The sequence below is a fragment of the Podarcis gaigeae genome, assembly GCF_964106915.1.
Source record: "Podarcis gaigeae genome assembly, chromosome: 14".
NCBI classification, from domain to species: domain Eukaryota; kingdom Metazoa; phylum Chordata; class Lepidosauria; order Squamata; family Lacertidae; genus Podarcis; species Podarcis gaigeae.
This window is the reverse complement of record NC_139690.1, coordinates 30911019-30937872: the sequence shown is the minus strand read 5'-3', so window position 1 is coordinate 30937872 and position 26854 is coordinate 30911019. Positions and strand designations below refer to the sequence as shown.

The 26854-nt window shown below is 46.8% G+C and overlaps 2 protein-coding genes across 3 annotated transcripts in view; one reads left to right on the top strand and one right to left on the bottom strand.

Moving 5' to 3' along the window:
• SYNGR3 (synaptogyrin 3) overlaps positions 1–3610 on the top strand; it is a 32414-nt gene extending 28804 nt beyond the window's left edge. For both annotated transcript variants that reach the window (XM_083712118.1, XM_083712117.1), the window contains exon 4: positions 1146–3610. In XM_083712118.1, coding sequence (XP_083568244.1) covers positions 1146–1355 — 210 coding nt within the window. In that variant the 3' untranslated portion in view covers positions 1356–3610. The remainder of the gene's footprint in view (positions 1–1145) is intronic.
• A 4143-nt stretch (positions 3611–7753) lies between these two features.
• The window catches only part of ZNF598 (zinc finger protein 598, E3 ubiquitin ligase), a 22529-nt gene continuing 3428 nt past the window's right edge, over positions 7754–26854 (bottom strand). The window contains exons 2-12 of the mRNA XM_083712065.1: positions 22438–22550; positions 21248–21377; positions 20921–21132; positions 19331–19548; positions 18387–18504; positions 17097–17275; positions 16890–16974; positions 15675–16438; positions 15095–15230; positions 11665–11809; positions 7754–10639 (exon numbers count right to left, since the gene is read on the bottom strand). Coding sequence (XP_083568191.1) covers positions 10280–10639; positions 11665–11809; positions 15095–15230; positions 15675–16438; positions 16890–16974; positions 17097–17275; positions 18387–18504; positions 19331–19548; positions 20921–21132; positions 21248–21377; positions 22438–22550 — 2460 coding nt within the window. The 3' untranslated portion in view covers positions 7754–10279. The remainder of the gene's footprint in view (positions 10640–11664; positions 11810–15094; positions 15231–15674; positions 16439–16889; positions 16975–17096; positions 17276–18386; positions 18505–19330; positions 19549–20920; positions 21133–21247; positions 21378–22437; positions 22551–26854) is intronic.

The window sequence follows — 26854 nt, the reverse complement described above, 5'->3', positions numbered from 1 at the left end:
CCAAAAACTGGTGTGTGGCGAGAACCTTGGGCCCTCCAGATGTTTCTGAGCTACAACTCCCATCATCTCTGACCCTTGGTCATATCAACTAGGGCTGATGGGAGTTGCCATCATTGGCTATGCTTTGCCTCCATTTTCAGAGGCAGTCACTGTGAGATCACAGGATGATGGACTAGACGGGCCATTAGCCTGATCCAGCAGGCTCTTAGGTCCTTACGTAGTTTGGCGACATCCAGAGGGCCAAAGTTTCTCCACATCTGGCCCAAATGTTACGTCTGGGTTGGTTTGTTTTTAAGTTGAGAGAAGAGGCCTGCATGATGGAAGTAATGACCAGTTTTTATTGACGTTATATTACAAGTTTCTGGGATTTTGCTTTTGTAGTCCACACTGCTCTATTTTAAATGAAAAGTGTGGTCTATAAATGTTTAAATAAATATATTGAGCCAACAGCCCCTTGCCTTTGAGAAAACTAACTCAGTGGTTCCCAAAGTGGATGGTACCAGTGGGATTACTTAAGGAGGCACTAAGAGGCAGGGGTGTAAAATAATAACAAACAACAGCAACAACAACTTGTATAAACAAGTTGTATACCACCCTTTACCCATAGATCTCACAGCGGTTCACAACATAAATGACTGACCGAGTTTGAAAAGCTGGTGTTGCTGGATCAAGTTTGTCAGTTTTGCTGAATTAATGAAACTAAATAATTTTACAGTGATACCTCGGGTTACATACGATTCAAGTTACATATGCTTCAGGTTACAGACTCCGCTAACCCAGAAATAGTGCTTTAGGTTAAGAACTTTGCTTCAGGATGAGAACAGAAATCGTGCTCTGGCGGCGCGGCAGCAGCAGGAGGCCCCATTAGCTAAAGTAGTCTTCAGGTTAAGAACAGTTTCAGGTTAAGAACAGACCTCCGGAACGAATTAAGTACTTAACCCGAGGTACCACTGTAAATGGATTTTGAATAGATGTGCGCTTGCTACTGTTTTTGAACTTTATTGTGTCCTTATCTTCCTTAGTGGGTTGTGCAAACCACCAATCCGAGCAACCCTTTTTTTATTACAGGGTTGGGGGTTACCGGGGATGAGTTGAGGGAACATTTTGGGAGCTGCTGACGTAAACCTTTGTCTTCCCCGCAAAAGGTTGCCCTGGCCCTCAAGGCGCTCCAAAGATACCGGCTGGGAACCGACATGTCCCTGTTCGCCACAGACCAGTTCCCCACCGACCCCAGCGCGGCCTACCCAGGCTACCCCACCGGCAGTGGCGTGGAGAGCACAGAAACCTACCAGAGCCCCCCCTTCTCGGAGACCCTAGACACCAGTCCAAAGGGCTACCAGGTGCCGGCATATTGAAGGGCAGGAGGAAGTCCTCTCCCTCCCTCAAGGTTGTATAGCAAATGGGAACCCGACCCAGAGAAATGGGGCAACTTTCCCTTTCATGGTGCAGTATAGTCAACTGGTTGGTTGCAAGTGTATTCTAAAGTACCTTTTCTTTTTTTAAAACAAAAAAAAAATCATGTGGCAAGTTAACGTAACTGGGTTCAACTTACTCTTAGCTAATGGTGCAGTGAATTCTCTACAGTGGTATTGGTTCTTGTCTTACCTGTCTGAGGATATTTTTTGAATTATTATTTTTTAACAAACAACAGTGTTCCCTCTAAGCATGAAACGTTAGGATGGTTGCTACCAACTCCCATCTTTGTGAGCCGTCCCTGCGATCTTGGCTCATTGTGGCATTTTTTCTGAATTCGCACACAGAGGCTGGCAATAGCCCAGCCTGTTAAGAGACGTCGTCCCACTCCTTACACAGATAAGTAGATGCTTTATTTTGTGCTTCCGGGGCTTAATCCAGAAAATTGCTCCCACTGTCTTCATCCTAGGAACCTTCCAGATCATCCTCTCCTATTTTTTTATTCCCTTACTCTATAGCCCTAGAAAAAAGGTAGTTTTAAAGCAGCCTTCTTGCCCTCCAGTTGTTTTGGATTCTAACTCTCATAATCCCTAGTGGGAGCTGGTTGGAGTCCAAAACATCTGGAGGGAACCCAGTTGGGGAAGACTGTTTTCAAAAGGAATGTGCCAAATTTAAAACCAAAAATAATGGTTGTGTTGATTTCATTTGTGTGTTTGTTATGTACTTGGCATATTTCCTGTGCTAAATGAGTGAAAAACCTTCTGTATTAGCTGTGTTAGCTTTGCGATTCTGGTACCGCAGGAAGTTTTTTCCTTTTTATCCAAATGGCTTTGATGCAAGAATCATTTTTGTACACCTTTTACACAAAAGTTACTGCTCTGGGGTGAGGGTGGGGAAACAGTCACACTATCAGGCCATCAGCCTTTAAGAGTCTCCTAGCAGTGGGGGAATATGTAGCATTCAGTAGCTCAGCTATCGTCTGAAAATAGGGCTTGCTAACTGCTAGGGTCCTCATCCTATCCTCATGAGTGTGATCCAGCCCACCAATTCTGCCTCTGCCTCAGAGATGGGGGACACACTTCAAGCAGTCTGGGAAAAGATGGAAGCGGAAAAGAAGAAATATGTCTGTTGAGGGAATAGCAGCAGGAGTGGAGGTTTCTTGTGACAGGCCATTTTCGACATGGTTGGCCTCAAGATGGCATCCATTAATTGTTTTTTCTTAATAAAAATTCCACCGCTATCAGTCTGCAGCCATTTTGGCAGCCCCTTCAGTACCAAAAATTATCCACGCTATCCCTTTAAAATGGTTGTGTCTGGTAGAGGCCATTTTATTTTGAGCACAGAGTGGAATAACATGCATCACAGTATTTGTTGGGAATAGCTCCAGCCTTATTCTGTAAAGAAAGTTTGGGCGAAAAGTTTCACTGTGGCAGACAAGAGAAAACAAAAAGACAGTTGGAAGTTAGAAACCAGAGAGAAAAGGCTAAATTCCCATGAAGATGTAGTAATGCTTAAGAGTTACAAAGAGAGTGGGCTTACTTAAATGAAATTTAAACTATGAGAAGATGGGTAAGTGAACTGAAATATAACGACGCTGCCTTTTAAAGTGATTTCAGCAGCAAGATGTAAATTACTTTATATTAAGGCGGATCCTGATAATCTGCCATTCTCATTCAGCTGTAACTCTGGATAAATTTGATCTCTGAAATCCCACCATGAAGATAGGGCCCCAATCCAGTAAGAGAGAGCTGCATGTGCAAGGAAGCTTTCGTGGACATATGCCCTTAACAGTTTGATACACAGTATTTCCGTGGAGGTGGCCAAATTGGCTGGAACTAAGAGTGTCCCATTTCAGTCTTTCAGATTTTACAATGGAAGACCATCAGTCTTGTGGACAAAGACCTATATAGGGTTTACACTGATACAGAGAATGGTATTAATACAGGGTACACACAGAACTGTAGCAATATTTTCCTTAGAGAGAACACTGGCATTTTAGCAGTATACAAAATTGTGTCTAAATATTTTTTCGGGGGGGGGGGGCGGGGGGGAGGGCAGACACACACACACACACACACACACACAGAAAGTCACAAAAGTATAATATTTAAATGTTTCTTTAAATCGATTGTATATGTGAAATAAATGTCTGTTTAGTAAAGTGTATTTTTTCTAACTATAAAGAAATTCATTCAGAGTATCATTGTATTAATTGTAAAGAGAAAGAAAGAGATTACGTTCTGTCTGACTAGTAGAACTGCCTTGGTCAGTAGTGTTAATGTGTTATATATTACAATTTTGAATGTATGCACCTCAATGCCTACATCTGTATTCTCTTCCTTTCCAACCCATTCCTAACCTCCCCACGATTAGCACTGCGGTTGATACAAAGCTGTGTCATTCAGACAGGACTAAGGACAAGTGCAAGAGACTTTGGGGCCATTGATGGAAAATCCAAAATACTCCCCCCACCCACCCTGCCTTCTCCTGTATTTGGGAAGCTCTGGGTAAGATACAGGCTCAGCATCACTGTGGAGTTGATTCTTCAGAAACCTTAATTCCCATTGCCCATTCCGGTCTGGCTGAGTTGTAGTTCAGAACACCTGGTGGGCGCCAGCTTGGAGAAGGCTAACGTAAGGCCCCAACCACTGTCATGCTGGGGCTGATGAGGGTTATTGTCCAACAGCTTCTGCAGGGCCATTACTTCCACAACTCTGCTTTAGTTTAAAGACAAATGCCTACCTTCTTCACCCAGCACATACTTAAAATATAGAACTTCCTTGCACAGGAGGCAGTGATGGCTTTTAAAAGAGGATTGGACAATTTCATAGAGGAGAAGGCTATTAATGGCTCCTAGCCACGATGGCTAAGCTCTGCCTTCATGGTTGGAGACCTCAATGCTTCTGAATGGCCGTTGCTGGAAAATGTCGGAGGGGAGAGCTGCTGCCATTGTGCTCAGGTCCTGCTTGTAGGGTTCCCAGAAGAGGCATCTGGTTGGCTATTGTGAGAAGAGGCTGCAGGGTGCTGGACTAGGTGGGCCATTGGCCTAATCCAGCAGGCTCTTCTGATGTTTGCATGTTCACCTGCATACTTTGGAAAAAGGTGTGCAGAAGTCGGCAGGATGAAGCTCAGGTTCCAACCGAAAGCTGATTTGGAGTTCTCAGTTTGGAGTGGCAAAGATACTTGCTGTTTGGGCCAACAGGAAGGACTCTTGAGGGGACTGACATTTGGGGCAAATTTAGATAATCTACAAGCTTATCTTTTTTTTGGGGGGGGGGGAGATAGATGAGCAGGAAAATAATATATACTTGGCTAAAGTTATATATTGGCCAGTCAGTCCTTTTTTTATTGTGTGGGCAAACTATCCAAGCCGACAAGTAATAGATGAATGAGCCGATTTCACCTGCTTTTGCCAGGAAAAATATTGCTGGCAAATTGTGGTTCTTTGAATTCTTTTGCCACTACCGTAATCCTAAAACATATTCTCTCCTCACACCCTGCTTGTAAAAAGGTGTAGCAGCTACTTAAATTTATCCCCTGAATGCAAATGGTACTTCTCTTGTAACTGTAGCTCTGACTTCCTCAACCTGGATGTTTTGGGATGACACATTCCATTTGCACCAATAAGGAAAGCCTCTGCTTTAAAGGCAGTGCTAGTTAGATGATGCGGTAGGCAAACCTGTCTATACCTTGCAAGAGATCAGGTGGCATGCATGCATCTATTGCTGATTGCAGTTGCTGGTGCCCAAGCCCAGCACCCAAGTGGTCTTCCTGTCTGGCATTGTAAGGGGGAAATAGTTGCTACAAGCCAGTAGAGAAAGCTGTGGGCCCCCTAAATAGGTGGTGAAAACGGCATCCACTTGGTGAATTGGTTAGCAAGGATTTGTTGAATCAAGGTGAGGCTCACAAACTGCACATCCAGAAATAACTTGCTTTGTTTCCTACCACTGGAGAAAAGGCAGGGAGCTGACTAGTTGGGTGTGACTGGGCTTCGAAATCCTTAAATCTTTCAAATTATCATGCTGAACCTTTGTGTAGGTTTGCCAAGTTAAGTAAACCAGCCAATGAGACTTTGGCTTGTTGCCACCACTCTGCAATTAAAGCAAAAAGCCACTGCCGGAGGCGTTAAAAGCATTCGCTCTCCTTGTTTCCATGTGCTCCTATCAGCACTCAGCCAATGTTTTGCGACTCAAGCCATGTAACAGGGACTTGTCAGAGGAACTGTGTACACAGAGCTCTAACCAAAATATATTCTTACAGATTACATGGTAGATAATGAGTAGGAGCTGTTGGTAAGTTGTCCTGCTAGTTCCCCTTGCCCCATTCCTGTTTTTCTCGAGATCAGTGCTCAATGTTTATCTCCCACCCATCTTTCTGCCAGAGACCATTAACCCACGGCTTAAAGTGGGGGGGGGGGGCACTTTTACAAAGGGGTGTGGAGCTGGTCAAACCCCACCAGTCCTCGGCACCTGTGCTGCTTTTGTGATGCTCATCCAGGCATTCAAAATGTGTCAAAATAACTTTCTGGTTTGCCAGAAGGGGTTGTTTGTAACTTGGGAGTGCCTGCCTTGCACTGCCATCAGTGCTCTTCGTGCAGAACAGCTTGGAGTATGGAAAAGCTGCCTCTTATCTCAACGGGACCACAAACTCACATGGCTGGGGTGAAGGTGCCACAGCTTGCTTCTGGCACTCAGGGCAAATCGCAGTTCAGAGTTTGACCTGAAGAGGAAATTGCCAGTAGCCTCCACCCAGCACAGCTAAAAGCCTTGACTAGAGCCATTGCGACAACCACCTGTTTTAAAAAGCAGTCAGGATTATTTGTCAAACAAACACCTTGTGGTGAAAGCTGACTTTTGACACCCAGGGTGTGTTTTCAGGGCCCACCCTATTCTTGTGACTGCCATTTCTTTTTAACTGTTGTTAATACTGAATTTTAAATTGTTGTAACCCAGCACTGCTGGTGAAGTGCAGGAAATACATTTAATGACATGCCAGCCCCACTGCACACAGGCAAAGAAAGCAGGCTTTGGGAACGGGTACCATGCTTTATGGCAAACGCCTGCTAAGTGCAATTGGAGGAAGGCTGGCTGACCTCATCCTCCTCTGAAATCCAGATAGAGCCAGAGCTCTGGTCCTGGCTGCTGCAAGCCCAACATGCAGTTGCTTCAGGCTAGAAGAGGCCCACATCAGTCTGCTGAAAGACCACAATGTGGTGCTACCCACAGTTGGTTGATTGACTGATTTCGTTTATAGTCCGTCTTTTTCTCCAAGGAGCTCAAGGTGGCATACATAGTTCTCCCCCTCCTCAATTAACCCCAACAATGCTGAGAGGTAGGTTAGGTTGAGAGGCAGTGATCAGTAACTGAGTGGGGATTTGAACCCTGGCCTCTCATATCTTAGTGTGACAATCTAACCACTACACCACACTGGCTTTGCAGTCACCTGGTCGAGCATCCTGCAACTAGTATGCTAGAGCAAAATAAGAGTAACATACCCAGAGTTTCTAATTACGCCGGAAGCAGAAAGTTGTCACGCTTGGTTGCGGCTGCAGAAAACCATCTCACGTCTTCTAAGCCATGCTTGTCGAGATGAGCGCAGCAACCTCTTCCATCATATTCTTAAGGGAATAATCATGATGTGGCCTAACCCAGTTCTGCCCTTTCTCCTGTGGGGCTGTCAGAAGCCTTACTACAGTCTCACAGACACCTTTTTCCCTTCCACGAGGAAACGCCATCACCTAATCCTCCAAGTGCTACACAGAATGGCAAAGTCGATCACTTAATGTTTGCCAAGTCTTTATGCTGCAGGAGTAGAAACAGGTTAACTCTCACCAGGCTAACTCCAGTTACCTATAAGCCCTTTGCTCCTTCCATTCCAATACAGAGCATCTTTATGAAAACCCCTTCGCCTCTTTTGACGTCCTGCAATATACAGGCAGGGGAAACTCATTTTGCTCAAAGGTTCACTCATTTGCCTTTAATAGACTGTGTAGAGGCTACCACAGAGACAGACGGAGAAAGCCTTCAGGGTGAGCAAGGCCCAATGATATCTTTTTAGTACAGAGAGAAAGAAGCCTCCCTTTCATTTTGCTGCAAGTATGCAGTTCAACCTCACATTGTTTTCATCGTTTTTAATAGGATACCAAACATACAGATACCTCCCTTCAAAAGCAGACTGCTTCAAACACACAACAAAAAGTTGCAGTTGTTAGTGACCCAACGTGCACTGTGGTAGAAAAGTGAACTGTGTGAACATAGGGGCTTTCAATGTTTATAGTTCTATTTTTGTCTGTATATATAATGATAGATAGATATAACATTTTGGAAAGACAAAGCATCACTCTGTGACTGTGTTATTTTAATTGTCTGTATACCAACTGCAACTTATTTTTCAATAAACATTTAAAAATGAACAGCTCGAGACCTCTTGACATTCTGCTGGATCAAGTATAAAGGGGGAAGGAAGTGAGAGAGACCTGTGGGTGACTGAAACAGCTAAAGGATGCTTATAAATAGCTGATAGAAATAGTAAGAATCTAAACCAGGCAGGGTGACACATGACAGACATTGGCTTTTTAAAGCCACCAACAGTTGAGAAGCTTTAAGCACAGCAGACCAGCTAGCAAAATCTAATGTGAGCTGGAAATTTTTTTGGGGTCTGAGCCAGTTGTATGTTCAATTTCATACTATTTCTGCACTTTAAAACAGAAAAAGAGGGGAAGACAATTGCCAAGAACAGCTGCCCGATTTTATTTCACTCTTTCCAGTGGGACTCAGGTGAGATGCCTGTGGATGCCTTCAATAAGCCAGAGGAGACAGAACTGGGGGAGACCACTCTACCTGCTACATGGGGCCTCCCAAACTACTTCTTGATGGGCACAATGAGCACAGACATACAGCTAGATGTATCAAAGGATCACTGAGAACATTTGGTAAGCTATTCTGGTTTCATCCAAAAGGGGCCATAGGTCTCCCACATAACTAGGAGTCTTAACTCTGCAGGTTTCCCATGTTTGTGGGAAGTGTTTGTATTTGTTTCCCATGTTTGGTGGGGCCACAGGAAACATGACCCTGCCTTCCTTTCCAACATACTCTGTACATGTGGTGGAAAGGTCCAAAGTACCCTACATTCTTAGTTTTACTCAACCTTGGTCCTCCAGATGTTTTTGGCCTACAACTCTCATGATCCCTAGCTAGCGGGACCAGTGGTCAAGGATGATGGGAGCTATAATCTCAAAACATCTGGAGGGCCGAGTTTGAGGAAGCCTGGTTTAGATCTCTTCCACCCCTCTAAAGCAAACAGGGAGTTCTTGTAACACCCCCCCCATTCCAGCAGTACTTGTGCAGAACTGCTACTAAATTGTGTCAAACAAGAGCCAGGTGGATTCAGTAAAGACATCCCGATATAAGATATTTAAAATAATAATTACGGTACTTGAAAATACTGAAGTGAAAGGCTGCTGACATCAAGCCTTGAGCAATTACAAGGTGGCAGATAAACTGGAAAAAAAATCTCAGTTTGGACAAGCAGCTCAGCAGGTGGTCCAGTGGGGGCCTGGACTCTTCCATTTCATACCACAGGCTGGTGGAAACGGCATGACTGACTTGCAGCCTCTCCTACCCACAATGCAAAATAAATGTTCTGCAAACCTGGATTTAGGGGAGGGATCTAAACTAGCTGCTCTCATGTGACAATTCCTATGCGAAGGGTTGTTATTTGGGGGGACAGATTTTACCTGTTGCCAAAGTATTTGCAATTTCTCTTCCGGGACTTGAACAAGAGGTTGCACACTCTCAGCTGGTGTTTCTCTGGTCTTGGTGAGTGTATTTCACTTCCAAGGTAGCCCACTAGGAAAGGTCTCTGCAACAAGGAGCTGTTGAGGTTGCTTACCCTGTGGAGACAATGTAAAGGAGGAAGCTCTCCCTGGCGACAGGGTGGAATTTAGATCCTAGCCAGCTCTCTCCTACCCGCTTCTAGGTAAACTCATAGGAAGCTTGCATTTCAAGGCATCAGATGGCAACATAGGATGGTGGTCAATGTGGAGCAGCATTTAATGAGCCAACCACTGGCTGATCTAAGCCAGCACAGATTCCTCAAAGACAATGGAAATAACTGAACTCGCATCACAGAGGCAGAAATGCACATTTTACACAGACAAGAAAAAGCATTGAATACCATTTTTTAAACCTACATGCAGTTTTAACAGAAGAAATCTGGATTTCCTTGGAGAAACATTTAAGCTTGACAGAAAAAAAGCTTTGAAATCTAGATGCAGATATTTTCTTAAGAAGTTCCATCCCTGTTGATGGAAGAAACTCATCCAAAAAGCTGAACTGGGGTGAGAGACAAGAGTAGGCCAGAGGAGAGGCCCAAATCCATACTTGCCATGGCACTTTTGCCCAGCTCTACATTCCCAACACCCTTCTATCCTGTGCGGCCTACACAACTTACATCTTATGTGCGACTGCTTCTGAGCCATTCTCAGTGGTTTCTGCAACCAAAATGGTAACCTTCCGGTTTTTAATTTTTTTTTTACAAATGAAAACAACCCCTCCCTGCCCATATTTCCATATTGTGCCAAGGTCAGAAACTAGCTAATTCAACAACGGTGGTGGCAAACTAGACTCCACCCACTGGGAACTTGCAATTCCAGCCCATTTTTGTGGCAGGAGGCCCGTTGTCACTGGATTTCCCCAGTGGCCGCAGCTGCCGCCACCCAGGAATCCCCTTAGCCTGCCAGCACCTTCCACAAACTCCCTCTGCCCGCCCACAGAGCCGGCTGCTCTACACTCTTCTGAGAGCCTGCCTTCCAAGAAACGCAATTTTTTAAAGATGGAGACTGGCTTTATTTAGTTGCCTGGAAAAGCTAGCTGATGATCCTGCTGATAGCCTGCAAGGAGGGGAACTCCTCCTCCTCCTCCATATGCAGGGCTTTGTGGGAAGGGAGGTCCTGTTGGGTCAGCACCTGCTGGCATGTGGGGCAGACGCAACAGTCGAGGTCGGAGCCCAAGTCTGTCTGCCAGGCGCTCTTCCGGTTCTTCCTGGATCTACCAATGGGGGAAGCGGAGGAGCCCAGCCTGGCCTTCAAGTCATTGTGAGCGGCAAGCAGTTCCTGCTGCTTGGCCGTGTCCGGCAACAGCACAAGGAGCTCGTTGAAGATCTTCTTAAAGTTCTCGCCCAGCAGCTCCTGGCAACTCTTGTAATACTGAGCTGCAGAAATCAGACCCTTGGATTGGAAAGGAGGGAAGGAGATTGGACAGTCAGAAAAGGAGGAGGAGGCTGGGAAAACAGCCTTCATGCAAATCATATCTGGAGCGGAGGCAAAAAAGTTATCACCCCCCCCCCCAATTTAGTAAATTTCTAAGAATGTAAGACAAGCCCAAGTCTGCTCATGAATTACTAGAAGCCCATGCTCATCAAGAAATTGCAGGGTCACCCAGATCCCTTGAAGTCCCTGCTGAAAAGGTGAGTGGGCAGATGATTTGTGCAAATAGTGAATCCCCTGCAGATACCACATGGGTCACTAGGGAGATCTTCCCCAACCCCAGCTTCATAGGGACCCTTGGAGCATGAGAGAAGATGAAATGGCCTCTTATTGACAGTGACTGCTCCTATAAGCAGATCTTATTGGCAGTGATTCCAGTATCTGGGAACATGAAAGTACATTTCCTAGAGAACCACAGGAAGCTCCCTTGCTGGAGAGCCTCCGCCACTGCCCCGGGAGATTTTATAAACAAACTTGCTCAAAAGCAGCAGGTCCAGAACAGCTCTCCAGGCCTGCTTTTGGTACAACAAAAGTACCTCGGTCTTGTTTTTCAGGTGATATCTCCCTGTGTTTGACTAGGCTAACTGGGTAAAGTGACCAAGAGGTAAGTGCTCTATGGGATTCACCACAGAATCCAGGTTTACCTTGTGCTAAGGATAGCAAAGTGCTGGCACTATCATTATTATGAATAGTAATTACATATATATCCCACTCTTCCTCCCAAAGGAGCCCAGGGCAATGTCACTGAGCAGCCTTCCAATTCCAGTGGATACATGTCACTGCTTTCTGACCTCACTACCCCACCATAAGCCACCAAAAGCCACCAATGACTTCACCAAACAGTGCTAAAACACAGGCAGACGCTTAACATCAAGCCCAGGCCCACCCAGATACATGCTGCCACTCATGGGAAGAACTCTCCGCCACTGGATGTTCCAGTAGAATCGTCTTGCAAGTGTATCTAAGGGGGTCTCCCTGCTGCTCACCTGCCTGAACTGCCCGGAGTATGTCTTGAATTTGTTGAACTGGGATTCGTCTTCTTGCAGAAATTCCTTGATTGACTGGATTAGATGGATGTTCCGCTGCTGGAAGTTATCCAGGATCAAATAGGGTCCCTGACAAGGTTTTGGCCTGTTTAGAGAAGGGAGAAAAAATGCAAGATCTGAACTGGATCCTTGGATGTTATCAGGAAAAGGTGTCTTGTTGAGGATGCTCCCTGGAGAGGCTTTTGACACTCCTTTATGGTTACTGATCTGAGGCTTCCCCCTTTTGAGGTTTCCTTCTCCCCACAGTAACTCCTAAACGGTGTGCCACAGCACATTCCTGAAACATGGCAAAACTGCTGCTCTACTGTGAAAAACAGGACTAAATTATCAACCCATAGAGAAAGCTGCCAGCTGCAGCCCTGTGTGACTTTGTGCTCCAGTGCTTATGGAGGAAATATTGGTGTTGCTCTATGCATTTTAGACTGCACAACTTTTTTCAGGAGAGAGCCTGAAATGCTTGCAAATTCCCTAGAACCAGAAACACTCTGTTTGTAAACCGGAACTAAAAAACCAGCTGTAAACAACACATTTTTCCTTGCATCTTTGCAATGAACACGGGGAGAAAAAAAATTGTTTCTGGTTCTAAAGGATTTGCAAGCTTTTAAAGCGCCTAGAGTTTTTTACTCCGAAATGCGTAGAGCGGGGGACAGTAACCTTTTTCAGCCGTGGGCTGGTCCACCGTCCCTCAAACCATGTGGTGGGCCACAGTATATTGGGGGGGGGGGGGGAGAAATGAACAAATTCCTATGCCCCACAAATAACCCAGAAATGCATTTTACCGTATTTTTCGCTCTATAACATGCACCTGACCATAACACGCACATTGTTTTTAGAGGAGGAAAACAAGGGGAAAAAACATTCTGAATGAAACAGTGGATGTATCATTTTTGTGCTTCATGCTGTGGCCACAGACATGTGATCTGATGGTGAATTTGGGGTGACCCAATGCAAAAATCCTGAGGATCCCTGTGGATCCATGCTTTGTAACCACGTTTTTGCACCATTGCAGCCTCAGGCAACAGTGGGTGCGTGATTTTTTTGGTGCAGGCTGTAGCCATGGACATGCTATGTGATCTGATGGTGAATTTGGGGTGACCCAATGCAAAGATCCTGAGAATCCCTGTGGATCCATGCTTTGTAACCACATTTTTGCACCACTGCAGCCCCAGGCAACAGTGGGTGCGTGATTTTTTTGGTGCAGGCTGTAGCCATGGACATGCTATGTGATCTGATGGTGAATTTGGGGTGACCCAATGCAAAGATCCTGAGGATCCATGTGGATCTATGCTTTGTAACCACATTTTAAGTGGTGAGCGAAGGAAAAACAAAGAAGGGACATGAGAGGGGTGTGCAGAGAAGCAGCTGGCTAAGAATGCAGGAGAGGGAATTAACGGGAGGGAGGAAAGAAAGGCAAAGATTCCCCCCACCCAAGCCAGCCATCTCTCTCTCTCTCTCTCTCTCTCTCCCCCCTCTCTCTCTCCCTCCCCCCCTCTCTCTCCCTCCCCCACTCTCTCTCCCCCAGCAGTACCGGAGCACAGACACTTTCCCCTCTGCTTGCCTGGAGGGGAGGAATGCAGGAGAGGGATTTAACGGGAGGGAGGAAAGAAAGGCAAAAGTTTCCCCCCACCCAAGCCAGCCATCTCTCTCTCTCTCTCTCTCTCTCTCTCTCTCTCTCTCTCTCTCTCCCTCCCCCCTCTCTCTCCCTCTCCCCCAGCAGTACCAGAGCAAAGAGACCACACTTTCCCCTCTGCTTGCCTGGAGGGGAGGGGCTTTCCCTGCTCTTTGTTCCTTTTCAGCAAACACAGCAATGAAACAGAGGCGGGTGGGCAGTAAGACCCTGAGGCAGAATGCAGGAAAGCAGCCGCTTCCTCTTTTCAGGTTTCCCTTCTCCGTGAAGCGCGATTTGATTTTTGCCTGATTTTTCTGCTCCAGGGACCACACATTCGCTCTATAACACGCACAGACATTTCCCCTTCCTTTTTAGGAGAAAAAATCTGCGTGTTATAGAGGGGGAAATACGGTAAATAAAAGCACACATTCTACTCATGTAAAAACACGCTGATTCCTGGACTGTCCGCGGGCCGGATTGAGAAAGCGATTGGGCTGCATCCAGCCCCTGGGCCTTAGTTTGCCTACCCTGGCGTAGAGCAACAAGGATAGATAGCTTTCATCCATAAGCACAGGAGTTTGTCACTTCTTGATCTGACTCTCCCTCTTCCGGCACACTCCCCTTTCCCAGCAGCCTGTGCTGAGGAGCATCAGGTGTGCCTGAATCACACAATCCCACTTTCCTCAGAGGCAGCAGAAGCACAGGGAGAGAGGGCCAATTCCAACTGTAAGGTCACATCAACACCATACATTTAAAGCACATGGTTTCCCCCACAGAATCCTGGGAAATGTAGTTTGTTAAGGCTGCTGCAGGGAATGGTGAGGGGTAACTACAGTTCCCAAGATGACAGAAGCCATGACTCTTCAAATAGTGTAACGCTGCTTTATAGTGTGGCTGTTACCTTATACACAGGAGAACAGCATTCCCCAACCTGGTCCCCTTTTGGACTATAAGATGCAACAGCCCCATCTTCTGGGGCATCAGTTTTGGACAGATGGCTCTAGAAAGTAACACTTTTCAAATGCAAGAAGAAGAAGAACCCTACCCACACCCTCATTCTGAATTTGGAAAGCGTGTGCCTCAACTATCAGAAGTTTGAGAAAGAGTCCCTAACCTCTACGGAACCGCCACCTTGGACATTTATTTATGGCAAAATATTTTTAGTGTCGTTCCATAAAAACTCCAAGGACAATTTGCATAAGAACATGCCACCTCCACCCCGAAACACAACTAAAAAAAGGAATAACAGAAGTCTAAAGAACCATAAGAAGAACACAATAAATAAAGAGGCAATGAGGGCTTAAAAGCCAGATTTTTAAAAAATGTATGAAACAAAAATACTGCCCAGATTCAGAGGCAACATCAGTAAGCTAACGAGCCATGGCTTATAGTTTATAGTTAACATAACTAGAAACAATGGTATTCATATGGCATATAAATAAAATGGCATATAAATAAAACAACAATGATAAACTATACTTAAGGCACTGGGTTGGATTTGCACAGAACACCAAACCATGGTTTAACCAATATTTACTTAAACCGTGGTTTAATGTTATGTGCAAACCAAGCCTATGTCTACAAAGCCTGGAAAAACTAAATGTGCCAGGAAGTCCGGGAGGTGACATCATAGAGAAGGCCTCTTCCTTTGCAGGCCTCATCCTATACCAGAGGGTGGGAGGGCCCTGAAGACCTATGTTACAGCCACTCCATAAAGATGAAAGTCAGCAACACCACAACACACAAGAGCCAACTACTTACTCTTTCACAGGAGCAGGGGCAGACTCCGAGATGCTAGTGGGTGGAATAGGAGTGAAGCCAGGGGGTGGTTTGCTAAGAGGCACTGACAGTCCCGGAGGTGGCGGGGGGCTATTAAGCAGCACCACAGAGTTGAAGCCTGGAAAAGGGAGTGGGGGAGACAACAAGCAGTTAGATCCTGCACCAATGGCATATGCAGCCAGCGATTTAGACATAGCTCTTTTGTAGCACACGGCAGGTTGCTCTGTACATGCTCAAGCGGCACCCTAGAAAACTGGTCCTAGTCCAGTGTGTGGTATTGGGAAACCTGGGTTCAGAGATTTCAGCATCTGAGGCTGAAAAGCTTTCAGACAACTTTATACAGCCAAAACAGTTGTTGCTTGTTCATTTATTTCATATAATTTATATACCACTTGATGGTAAAATAAACCCCTCAAATCGGTTTAGAAAAAGTGATAGTGGAGATTCTCAGGTGGACAAATTCTGCACCGATGGAAGAGTCTTCACACCCATACCCACAACACTCACTCACCCCAGGAACAATTCTTCTCAAAACCTGAGAAGGAAGCCTGCAGCTTTTTACCTGGGGGTGGAGGCATTCGGGGTGGTCCAGAGTTTCCGAGGGCTGGGAAGTCTTCCTGAGGCAGCAGGGTCTGGCTGGCCACTGGGGGCTTCTTCAAACCAGGGGGCTCTTTAGAAGTGTTGCAGATGCCCACACACTTCTCTGAGTGACCGTTCACAATAGCTGGTACATCGGCATCGGCAGGCAAGGTTGGCACCTGCTCGGCTTCCGGTGCCTTCTCCGCAGAAGGGATGGGGGCTGGTGCTTCCTGCAAGATGGAGGGAGAGGCCACCCTCGGCTTCTCAGCCCCAACTTTCTTCTTCTTGCCCACTTTGACAAAAGTCTGAGAGTTTGAGGCCGCCAGCAGAGAGGAGACGTCGACCATGGTCGGAGCGCTGCGGATCTCCTGGCTAGTCAGGCCACTGCCGCTCTCCTGGTCGTCGTTGCAAAGGGCAGCCTTGTTCTTTTTGCCACCTTTGCCGCTGCTGCTGGGGGCTGCCTTCCTGGCCGGTTGGCTGGCACTGGAGTTGCTGGTGGGCACGGCTTTCACCATGTTCTTGCCTGAGCCGCAGTTCCAGGCGGAGGTGAGGGTCGAGGCCGCCTTGATGTTTGGCTGCACTTTGGACACCAAGGCCGGGAAGTCCTCCTCCTGAAAGGCCGACCTCCTGGCTGTGGCCGTGTAGGTTAAGGACATGGCCGATGAGACCGTAGGGGCAGTCGAGGAGGCGGCAGAGAGGCTTGGGAAGTCCTCTTCGTCCAGTTTCACCGAGGCTGGCTGGGCCGAGCTGCAAGAAGAAAGCCCCGTGTACAAAAGCAAACCTCACCCTTCATACAGCAAAAAACCCACTGGGAAAGAGGTGCTCTACTGAACTGTTTTCATTGAAACTGTACAGAATTAGATATATGAAGGAAATCGGGAGCCCCAAGGATAGAATGGGAAACTTATTTGGGAGCCTTGGGTGCAAACAGGGGAGTGAGACTCTCTTCAGCCTGCAGATCAAGCTGAAACAAGACATGGAGGCAGAGGCGAACCTAGGGCAAAAGATTCCTGCATTGCAGGGGGTTGGGCTAGATGTCCCTCGTGGTCCCTTCCAACTCTACAATTCCATGATTCTGTAACTGGTGAATGAGGAAAAGGACTTTGCCTTGGAGGGAGACCCCCTACCCTCTTAAACTAGGTGATATGCCTGACCTTTTGGCCCTTTCCAACTGTCATCTACTAGATCAAAAACTCACCTCTGCACAGAGCCCACTGCTGTCGAGTTAATGGCAGAAAAGTCATCTTGGCTCAAAACAGCCTTTCCAGCAGTTTCCTTGGGAGCTTGGGAGGAAGAACAGAAAGGCAGGCCTAACTTAGAGACTGTATTCTAGCAAGCATCCTGAGATATGGACCCTCTCCTGCCTGGTGTTGAGCCCACCCCGGCCCTCCGAGGCCGCTCTCACCTGGCACATCGGCTGGAGGTTTTGGTCCCCGCTTGGAGGTGCTCAAGTCCAGATCTTTTGCATCTTCCTTTTTGGCACGGGAGCCGTCCTCTTTGTCCTCCCCCCGCTTCTTCTCTTCTTGCCTTTTGGCGGCTACAGATGCCCTGACAGCTGCTGCAATGTCTCTGTCTTCCTCCTCCCTGCAAGGGTTTTGAACAGTGCAGCGCAAGAAAGGCCAGAGTTAAAGGGACATGTCTCTTACCTCTATAAACCAGGTGGTTGGGAACCTTCAGCCCATGGGCTAATTGGGCTCAACAGAGCCTTCCCTCTTGGCCCATGAAGCCAAGCCACACCCACCTGCTATTCAGGCTGGGTTAAAAGGGCTTTGCAGACACTGCCAACCAGCTGATTAGTGGCACTTGCAAAGACCTGTGCACTGATTGCTGGTGCTTGCCTACAGCTGCATGCACTGCTTTGCATCCCCAACAACCAGCTGACTGTCCAGGCTTCAATTGCTGCACCCGCAGAGTTTAATTCCAAACCACATGGGCGAAAATGGGTCACTTGTCATTGTGACAACAGGCAACTGGCAGGCTGGCCCCGCTCACTCAACAAGTTTGGTCCATACAGGAGCAGGGGAGAGAATTTCCCCATTGGCTGGCGAAGGCTGCTGCAAAGGTTATCATGCTATATTGTTCTTGTAGAAGATGGTGTACAACAAGTTATGCTAGATTATGAGATAACATAATGAAGTCTGGAAAAACAGAAGGGCTCTGGGCTGCCTCTCCAGGGGAGATAAAAGCCAGAGGCAGCTTGGTGCTGCCACCTGCTGGCAAAAGCAACACATCTCCAAAGCCTCATGCAAATAGAATGCACAGCTCATTGTCCTCAACACCTAAACAAACCCACATAGTTTCTAATGGGTTTTGCTTTTTCTTAGACAGGCATTTTTATAAGTTGTTTTATGCATGGAAAGTGTGTTATAGAAGTATGATAGGTTGTTGCAATGTTCTATTGCTTTCATCGTAAGCTGCATGTGAGGTATCTTAAAACAGAAAAAACAGAACGTGGATTTTATAAACAGGAAAAAGGGGTTTTGCAACACACCCTCCTTTGCACTGACCTTTCCTGCCTGGGCCTGAGTCTTTGGTTTTTGCTAAGCGTGACAGTGGTCCAATTCTGGCAGCAAGCTCTGACTGCATCCTTAAACTAAGGGGACAGTACATGTCACATCCTGATTTGCACCCCTGTTCACAAGCCAGTTTCCTGCCCATTGAGACAACACCCAAAGGCCGGCTGAAGGTCGCTCACCTCTTGTATCTCCAGCTGCCTCTCCGGTTTTGCTGCCCTCCTCGTGGCCCTGACCGGCCTCCTCTCACTTGCCTGTTGTATCGGTCAACCTCTTCATAGTCCTCGCCACCCACAACACCTGGGACAAGAAAGATACGGGGCCAGTCAGCCTCAAACTGCTATTTTCCACCTTGTATGGAATCAGTCACCAGTGTGTGTGTGGGAAACGGACAGGATAGAATAGGATAGGTACAATGGAGGTGATGTGCTAGGAACAAGCATCAGATACATCCTAGGCTTGTCTCAGCCAAACTAATTTGGGGAGATTTGGGGTTTTTTGTTTTTGTTTTATAAATGCAGGCCATGTGTCTGCTGCAACTGAAATGTTGCTCCGCAGGCTTGTCTTGACAATGTAGGGAGAGGTATTTTGTGACTGACAGGTCTAGTTTCTAATCAGAGGCAACGATACTAACAGGGCTCTTCCGGTCACCGTGCTTTGGGCAAGGGATGCTGAAGTGTTATATCACCTTGCTCTTGCCTGTTCTGTGCTCTGTCCTAGTCCTGCTAGTGGCACTTGCTTGGAAAACGCTGGTGGTCGTTATGCTTCTGCCTCTGCTGCATGGCCACACATCCACCTCTATCAGATCAGCTCTGCACTTAATTAGCACAAAAGCTGACGGAAACAGAGAACACAAGCCTAAAGCCAGCCTCCAGCCTCCATCTTGGATGCCTCCAAAATTTGGCCAGTTAGTTCACTGCTCGGGACACCTCTGCAATGGAATGCCATTTTCCTACAAAATCACATCCAAAAAACCCAACATGATTTTTGCCTCCAGTGCTTCTTTCTAGGCTATAAGAGAATATGCAAACACCCCATGATAATCACACTGCTGAAAAACACTGAAGTGAATTGCCTTTGTCCTTTGAAACAGCCAGCCCTTCCCTGCCTGGCCAGTATGGCGTACCCTCATTTCTCCGCTGATGCCTCAGCGCATAGTTGAACTGGAGGTCAATCTGCCGGTTCTGCCTGGCCTCTGCCCGGTTCTTGCTGTGACAGGCCGTCTTGTGGGCTTTGTAGTCTATCTCAGTCCGGAAGGCATGAGTGAACTGCTCGGTGCTGCACCGGCCTTCTTCGCAGAGGAAGTGCTTCTCACGGAAGTGTTCCCGGAGGTACTCATAATCACTGCAAAAAGGGTAGAGAGGAGGCATGCACTATGAGCTTATCTGTGGACTCCATTCAGTTTGAACAGATTTGAAGCACATTGCTTCCTCCAAAGAATCCTGGGAACTATAGTTTAGGGATGCTGGGAATTGTAGCTCTGTAAGGGGTAATCTACAGCTCCCAGGATTATTTGCTGGGGGGTAAAGAAGTCTTGTGCTTCAAATGTATGGTGCGGATGTGACCCAAGTTTGTGGTGACAAATACAGATGGGAAAATGGAAACTCTCTAAATTGGGCTGGGCAGGTTTGGGCCCCTGGGCAATTTCTAGGAGGACCACATTGCACTGAACTGGTTACTGGGATTCCTGCAGAGAATGCTGAGTGAAGAGAACTTTGCTCTGACAGGGCAAGACTTTTCAAAGGATACATATGCAGGATCAGTTAACAGTCAGGCCTGAAGTGTTCAGAGTTCTCCTTGTGTGCCCCAGCTTTGTAAATTTACAGCACGTTGGAAAGTTAGGAGAATTTGGTTTTGAAAACAACGGGCAGACTATTCAAGACTGAAGCCAGTTCTGAACCTCAAGAACGACAACTTGACTGCCATCTATACTGCTAGTGAGTAAAGCTAGTTGTGTCCATCGAAGGTGACCGCAGTGTGGCAAGGAAAGAACCAGCACTGTAGTCACCTTCAACAGTAATGAGGAGAGAGCAAATGCTTATTTTTAGGGTTAATCATTTCAGGGGGCTATATTGGATTCATGAAAGGAAGGAAGGAAGGAACTTTTCCAGCTGTCTCCAGCTGCATTTTCACCAGGGGAAGTGGAGGCTGGCTTGACTCCCAAGAAAAAGAAGAGGAGGAGTTTGGATTTGATATCCCGCTTTATTACTCCCCTTAAGGAGTCTCAAAGCTGCTAACATTCTCCTTTCCCTTCCTCCCCCACAACGAGCACTCTGTGAGATGAGTGGGGCTGAGAGACTTCAAAGAAGTGTGACTAGCCCAAGGTCACCCAGCAGCTGCATGTGGAGGAGCGGAGACCGAGTCAGGTTCACCAGATTACGAGTCTACTGCTCTTAACCACTACACCACACTGGCTCTTGATTCAACCTGACTCCTTATCAAGCAGATAACATGTAAACCCTCACCCATTTTATTCAGTCAAGGGTTCTGTAACTGAAGTGCAGGCTGGGCTAGTTTCATCCCCAACCTCTCCTTCTACCCCAGGAGCAGTCATTTGTCAAAAGAAGCTACAATTCATGGCGGCTGCTAGCCCTCCACACCTGACCACCATCACAAGCACCTGGTTCTGGGTTGGCCAGCTGCATCAAGAACCTTAAGACTGATTAGCCACAAGCAAATTCCCATCTGGGGCGCCGCTCTAGCTGTGCCCACGAACCTGTAGTATTCCTGTGCCCCGTCGGAGTCACAGAAGTGGCAAAAATAGTGGTCTCTTCTCAGGTGCTTCAATAACTCATCATTATCCAAGTAGCGCTCATCACAGAATTTGCACAGGGGGTGGCCGCGGTGAGACGTGTCGTCGGGGTCCCCATGGATTCTGTGCCGGGCGAGGTCCTTACGCGAATACCACTTGCGCTCATAGGTGAAGATCTAGAACACAAGGAAACATGTCGTTAACTCCTTGCCTTCAAATAAGAGCAATGTCATTGGGAAGGTCCAGCCCCACACACCAACAAGGTACCCTGGAGGACTCTCAACTACTTGCCTTCAGGTGCTTCACACACAGTCTGCAGCAGAAGAGCTCGTGCTGCTTCCTCATGTGCTGCTCCAAGTCCACAATGGTGGCGAATGGCTTGGCCTCTGGGCACAGCGGGCATTCGTGCTGCAGAAGCTTCCTAAAAGAAAGAAAAAGGCCAGAGGACACAATTTGGCTCCTCCAGGAGCTATTCCCTAGTTTCCCCTTTGGCACACCATCCTTTTAATTAAAGAACCAGCAGGAGGAGAAAGGCACTGTATACATCAGGTGTGGAAAACCCCTCCAGATGTACAAATCCCATCAGCCCCAGCAAGAATGGCCAATGGCCAGGGATTCTGGGATGTTCGGCAATATCTGGAGGGCCAAAGATTCCCTGCACCAGAAATAGCTTAGTGCATACTTCTGCAATGTTCAATATAGATCACTTACAAACACACAGAGAGTCAGCATCAAGAAAACCTAAAATGCTTGTTTTGCATAGTTTGCCCTTTTTGTTTAGGAATTGAAAACCCACCCCCTGAGCTCCAACTGAGCTCCCATTCTGGTTTCTTGAGATTTCATCAGATATTGCCCTCAGATTCTTAGGTAGGGCAGACTTCACCAACGTGGTTCCCTTCAGGGGTTTGATACTATAACTCCAAGAGGCTAGGGCAGATGGAAGCTCTAGTCCAAAATATCTGCTAGGTGTCCACTTGACTAAGGCTGACCAAGATGCACTTTTAAATACTATCTTGAATCATCCACCACATAGGCCATGTTTCCAAGCAAGAGACCAGACAAGCTCCATGAACTCTGAGTAAACCCCACGGTGCCATGAATCAGGATCTGGAACAGAGATTCCTCAAGAGGAAACCAATGTATATAGATGGCTATCTTCTAGGTCATGGGTAGGCAAACTAAGGCCCAGGGGCCGGATCCAGCCCAATCGCCATCTAAATCCGGCCCATGGATGGTCCAGGAATCAGTGTGTTTTTTACATGAGTAGAATGTGTCCTTTTATTGAAAATGCATCTCTGGGTTATTTGTGGGGAACAGGAGTTCATTTCCCCCCCCCAATATAGTCCGCCCCCCCAAGGTCTGAGGGACAATGGACCAGCCCCCTGCTGAAAAAGTTTGCTGACCCCTGTTCTAGGTGCTTCTTTTTGGGATGGGACACTTTACCCAATTTACCTAAGGGGAGTAAACTGCAGAAGATTTACCTATAGAGAGCATAAACTTTTCCATCAGTAAAATAGATGTCATATTTCTTCTCGTGCTGCAACTGGTTGAGTGCAATAGTTGAAAAGGATGCCAACTTCTTCCCAAAGACCACCTACAGAGAACACAAAGAGGAGAGTTAGAGGGCTTGCTGGGCCCATGACTGATGATACATACAGAGTGATGTTCCATTGGCCCAGTCCTAAAAGCTGGCATCCATAGGGTAGATTTTGGAGTGGTGATCAGTGGATGCAGATAACACCCAGTGGATAAAGTGTGGAGTCTTGATGAGGAAGACACATTTGAATCTTAGCTGAATGCACTCACATTCTAACCTCTTTCACATGAGAGACATTAAACAAGGATGAACCATCGCTGCCAATGAGCCAGTGGAACGCAGCAGGAAAGAAGAGAAGATATCAATAGTTTTACCCAGATGAGCTACTTAAGCCATGTGAGCTCCCTGAGAAATTTAGCTGTTGCTTTCAAAACATGTAGGTTACTAATCCCGCATGTGTACAACAAGAGGGGCTGGACATGGGGCTTTGATGTGTGAAAAAAAGCTTGAACAAAGTCACAAGCCAAAACAAGTCCCAAACTTATTACAGCCTTTAAAAGGGGTGAATAGTTTGCAGACCGCAGACTCCATTCAGCTCACATATTTCATTGGTTCTGCTCTGTGCCTGCCTCAAGGACTTTTGCCTGGCTGGAATGTGTCCTTGAACTGTGACTATGCTGCTTACTTGTCTAGACTAGGAATGAAGAGGGATGGGTGGGTATATTCTTTACACATACAACATGTATATGCACACACAAGTGTGTGGCACACACAGACAAACCTCTGCCTTTTGAATGGATGAGAAGTAGACCACTACGCAATGATAAGAGTCATAACAGTTACTACATTCACCTTCGACTTGGGCCCTGCCCACCACTGGCGTGCAGCCCCCAGAACGATGCCCATGAGGGAACATTGCCCTTGTGTTTGTCTCCTCCCTAAACTCATTGCCTGGTCCTGCATTTGTGGGTAGCAAAAACCAAGGACTTACGCAACCCCTTCCTTGCAGGAATACCCAGAACTGGGGGGGGGGGGGCACTAGGCAATTGCAGAGGGACTTAACTAATCACATGGGTACTTCCACCATTCTGAAGGACTAAAATGCTCACATGATAGAAGTCGTTTACTATCCAGCAGTTCCAGTTGAACTTTAAAAAAAAAAGTTTCACAGATTATTGGTGTGTTGCTCACGCCTCCCTCAGCGACTGGCGCGGTCGGCTAAGCTTTCATTTCCTCGCAATTTAAACATTATGTAAGAGGAAGTGCCTCTGGCTGGTGACACACCATTCCAAGAATAAATGGAATGCATCATCTCCACTGGGCATGAGAAAAATCCAAGCAAGCGAGTCATAAACCAGGATTGTTGTTGAAAAGGCTTGGGGCGGGGGGTTGTTCTTACAAACAAACCAAGTTACTGAGGGGGAGAGCCAACTCAAGGGCAAGTCACAAGATTCTGGCTAGCTACACCGCACCACTGAGACACTGTCACTAAGAGAAACTGCCCACAGGTTTTTCTTTGTGGCCACAAGGGACAGAAATGCCTCTTTCGAAATGCTGAATCTTCAACATCTCCTATGTCTATGAAGTTACTGGATTCTATGGCTTGGTCCATACTTCTCTGCACACTGGGTAGCACTCAGCCACTCCTTATTTGTCAGCCTAACCTAACTGCCATGATTCTGTCTGACCATAGTTCTGTGACAGAGTACATGTTAGGCATGCAGAAGGTTTCCAGCTCAGTCCTTAGCAGTTAAAAAGTTGAAGTAGGAGAGACTCTGGAGAACCACTGCAAGTCAGTGTCAATTTCAGACATTGCAGACTACAACTCCCATCATCCCTGAGAAGTAGCCACGCTGGCTAGAATTGTAGTCCAAAACCTCTGGAGGTCTCCATGTGGCCCCAATGGTCTGACCCGGTATGAAGAAGCTCCTTAAGCGCCAATGGTTGTTCTGAATTATACTGGGGTGGGAGTGGCCGATGGGACCATATAACACCAGTCCTAAAGGGTTGGCTCCCAGTGCATTTCCAAGCACAATTCAAAGTGTTGGCCCTAAACGGCCTCGGCCCGGTATACCTGAAGGAGCGTCTCCACCCCCATCATCCTCTGAGGGTCTTCTGCTGGTTCCCTCACTGCAAGAAGGAAAGTTACAAGGAACCAGGCAGAGGGCCTTCTTGGTAGTGGTACCCTCCCTGTTGAACACCCTCCCTTCAGATGCCAAGGAAATAAACAACTATCTGACTTTTAGAAGACATCTGAAGGGAGCCTGTTTAGGGAAGTTTTTAATGTTTGATAGTGTTTTTACTATTCTTCTGGGAGCCGCTCAGAGTGGCTGCTGAAACCCAGTCAGATGGGTAGGGTATAAATAATAAAATTATCATTATCATTATTATTCTAAGCTCTCTAGAGAAAGAACAGGATGGAAAACAATTAATTAATATTCCTGAATAAAGGAAAGGCTGCCACTGATGTCCTCACCAGGGGACCATCTACAGAGAACCTCAAAGTCTTCAGCAGAAGAGACTGGAGGAGCTGCCTTTCCCACATGCGAGGCCTGAGCATTCCAGAGCTGCTTTATAGATACTGCCCAATGTCCAAGGTAGGGCTGGCTGCCAATGTACAACAGAGAGAGGTCCCCCTGCTCCCAACTCTACCAATCTAACCCTGCCTGCCATCTCACTCTGGTTCCCTCTATTCCAAGCCCAAAAGAGCCACTTCCAGTGCAAAGGCAGCTTGACGAGGTAACAGAATCACAGTGATCTACTCCAGTACTTGGCAGCAGTTGTAACAGGATGCTGCACTGCTAAGAGCATGGATGAAGGCAAAATAGGGTGTGATAAGGAAAAAAGAACAAGGCAGATTGCCAGCACTGCAGAGGCAAACACACAAGGACATCTGGGTCGTTTGCTATGGTGGGTTTATGGTTTATGGTGGCTAGTACAGTATGGTACTAGCACCCTTGGAATAACCATCCACATGCCCCTGTTCCTTCCGTCTCACTTTTTACAAAGTGCCCAGTGACATTTTTGTCCTCTGTTTACTTGTTAACTCTCTCTCACACCTGCCAACTCTCTTGGGGGAAATTAGTTTTAGCAGAGGCAGAGGTGTAGCCTTTTTATGTAAAATGAAACTTAGTACAATATGCCATATAAGCAAGCAGAGAGGACCACAGAAAGCTGCCTTATCCTGAAACACAGGCCCATCTAACTCAGTAATGTCCCCACTGAATGGCAGCAGCGCTCCAAGGGACACATGGGACATTCCAAGCCCTTACCTCAAGATGCCATCAGGGATTGAACCTGGGGCTCTCTGCATGCAAAGCAGGGGCTCTACTACCAATAACCTGCCTGAGACATGGAAATAATATGGCAGTGTGAGCACTGTACTTTGTATTATACTCTTAATTCTGTAAGTAACTATGACAGACACACACACAGACACATGTCCCACCTGCTATGCAAGTATCTTACACCCTGAAGCTTCCTGCCACTGAACTTATGAATGGGCACATGGAATAGGGTGATCACAAGGAAGTCAACAATGTCATGCAATGACCTCCTGGGCAAGGCGCACTCTCTCTCTCTCTCTCTCTCCTGCCTATTTCCCCATGTCAGTACCTTTTGGACTATTGCATGTCCCATCCCCCCCCCCAACATTCCCAAAGTACAGGACCTGAATAAGCTGGAAATGCTAATGCCTACAACAGATTTACTCCCAAGAAGAATGATCTCATTGAACCTTGATCCTTAAGCAAACATACTGTTCCTGCAACTGGAACAAAAATGATATCACTTGCTGCTGGACTGAAGGCAAGGAGGACAAAGAGAGCAGCCATTCGTTCTTGAATGTACAACAGTATGCACCTTATGGGCATATCTACAAAATAAGCTCCTTGCTGGAACACCCAGAGGTGTTCTGTTACTGGGAGATTCACTTATGTCCCCAAATGCACGAGATACACCTAGATGAAACATTTTCAGGATTTTTCTATATGGAGGATCCTGAATATTCACTTGCATATCACTAGACCAGGGTTGGGGGAGCTTGTGGTCTCCCAGGTGTTGCTGGACCCCGCCTTCGGCCCCACCCAGCATAGCCAATGATTAGAGAAGTCCATGGCTTTCCCACCTTTGCACTAGAGCAGCCATTGCCCACCCAGCACCCTCCAGAATAAAGGTCTATCCCATTTTAGTGTTCAGACTCTGAACAAATATTCAGCCCCATATGGAGACTGCTGGTTCCCAAAGGCTCATTGTACTTTTAAGACACATTGTTAAGTACATAACCAATACTGAATTTGATTAATCAAGATGTGACACCTGATACCAATGAGGTCTATTCCTCATTGGTAGCATTCAGGGAA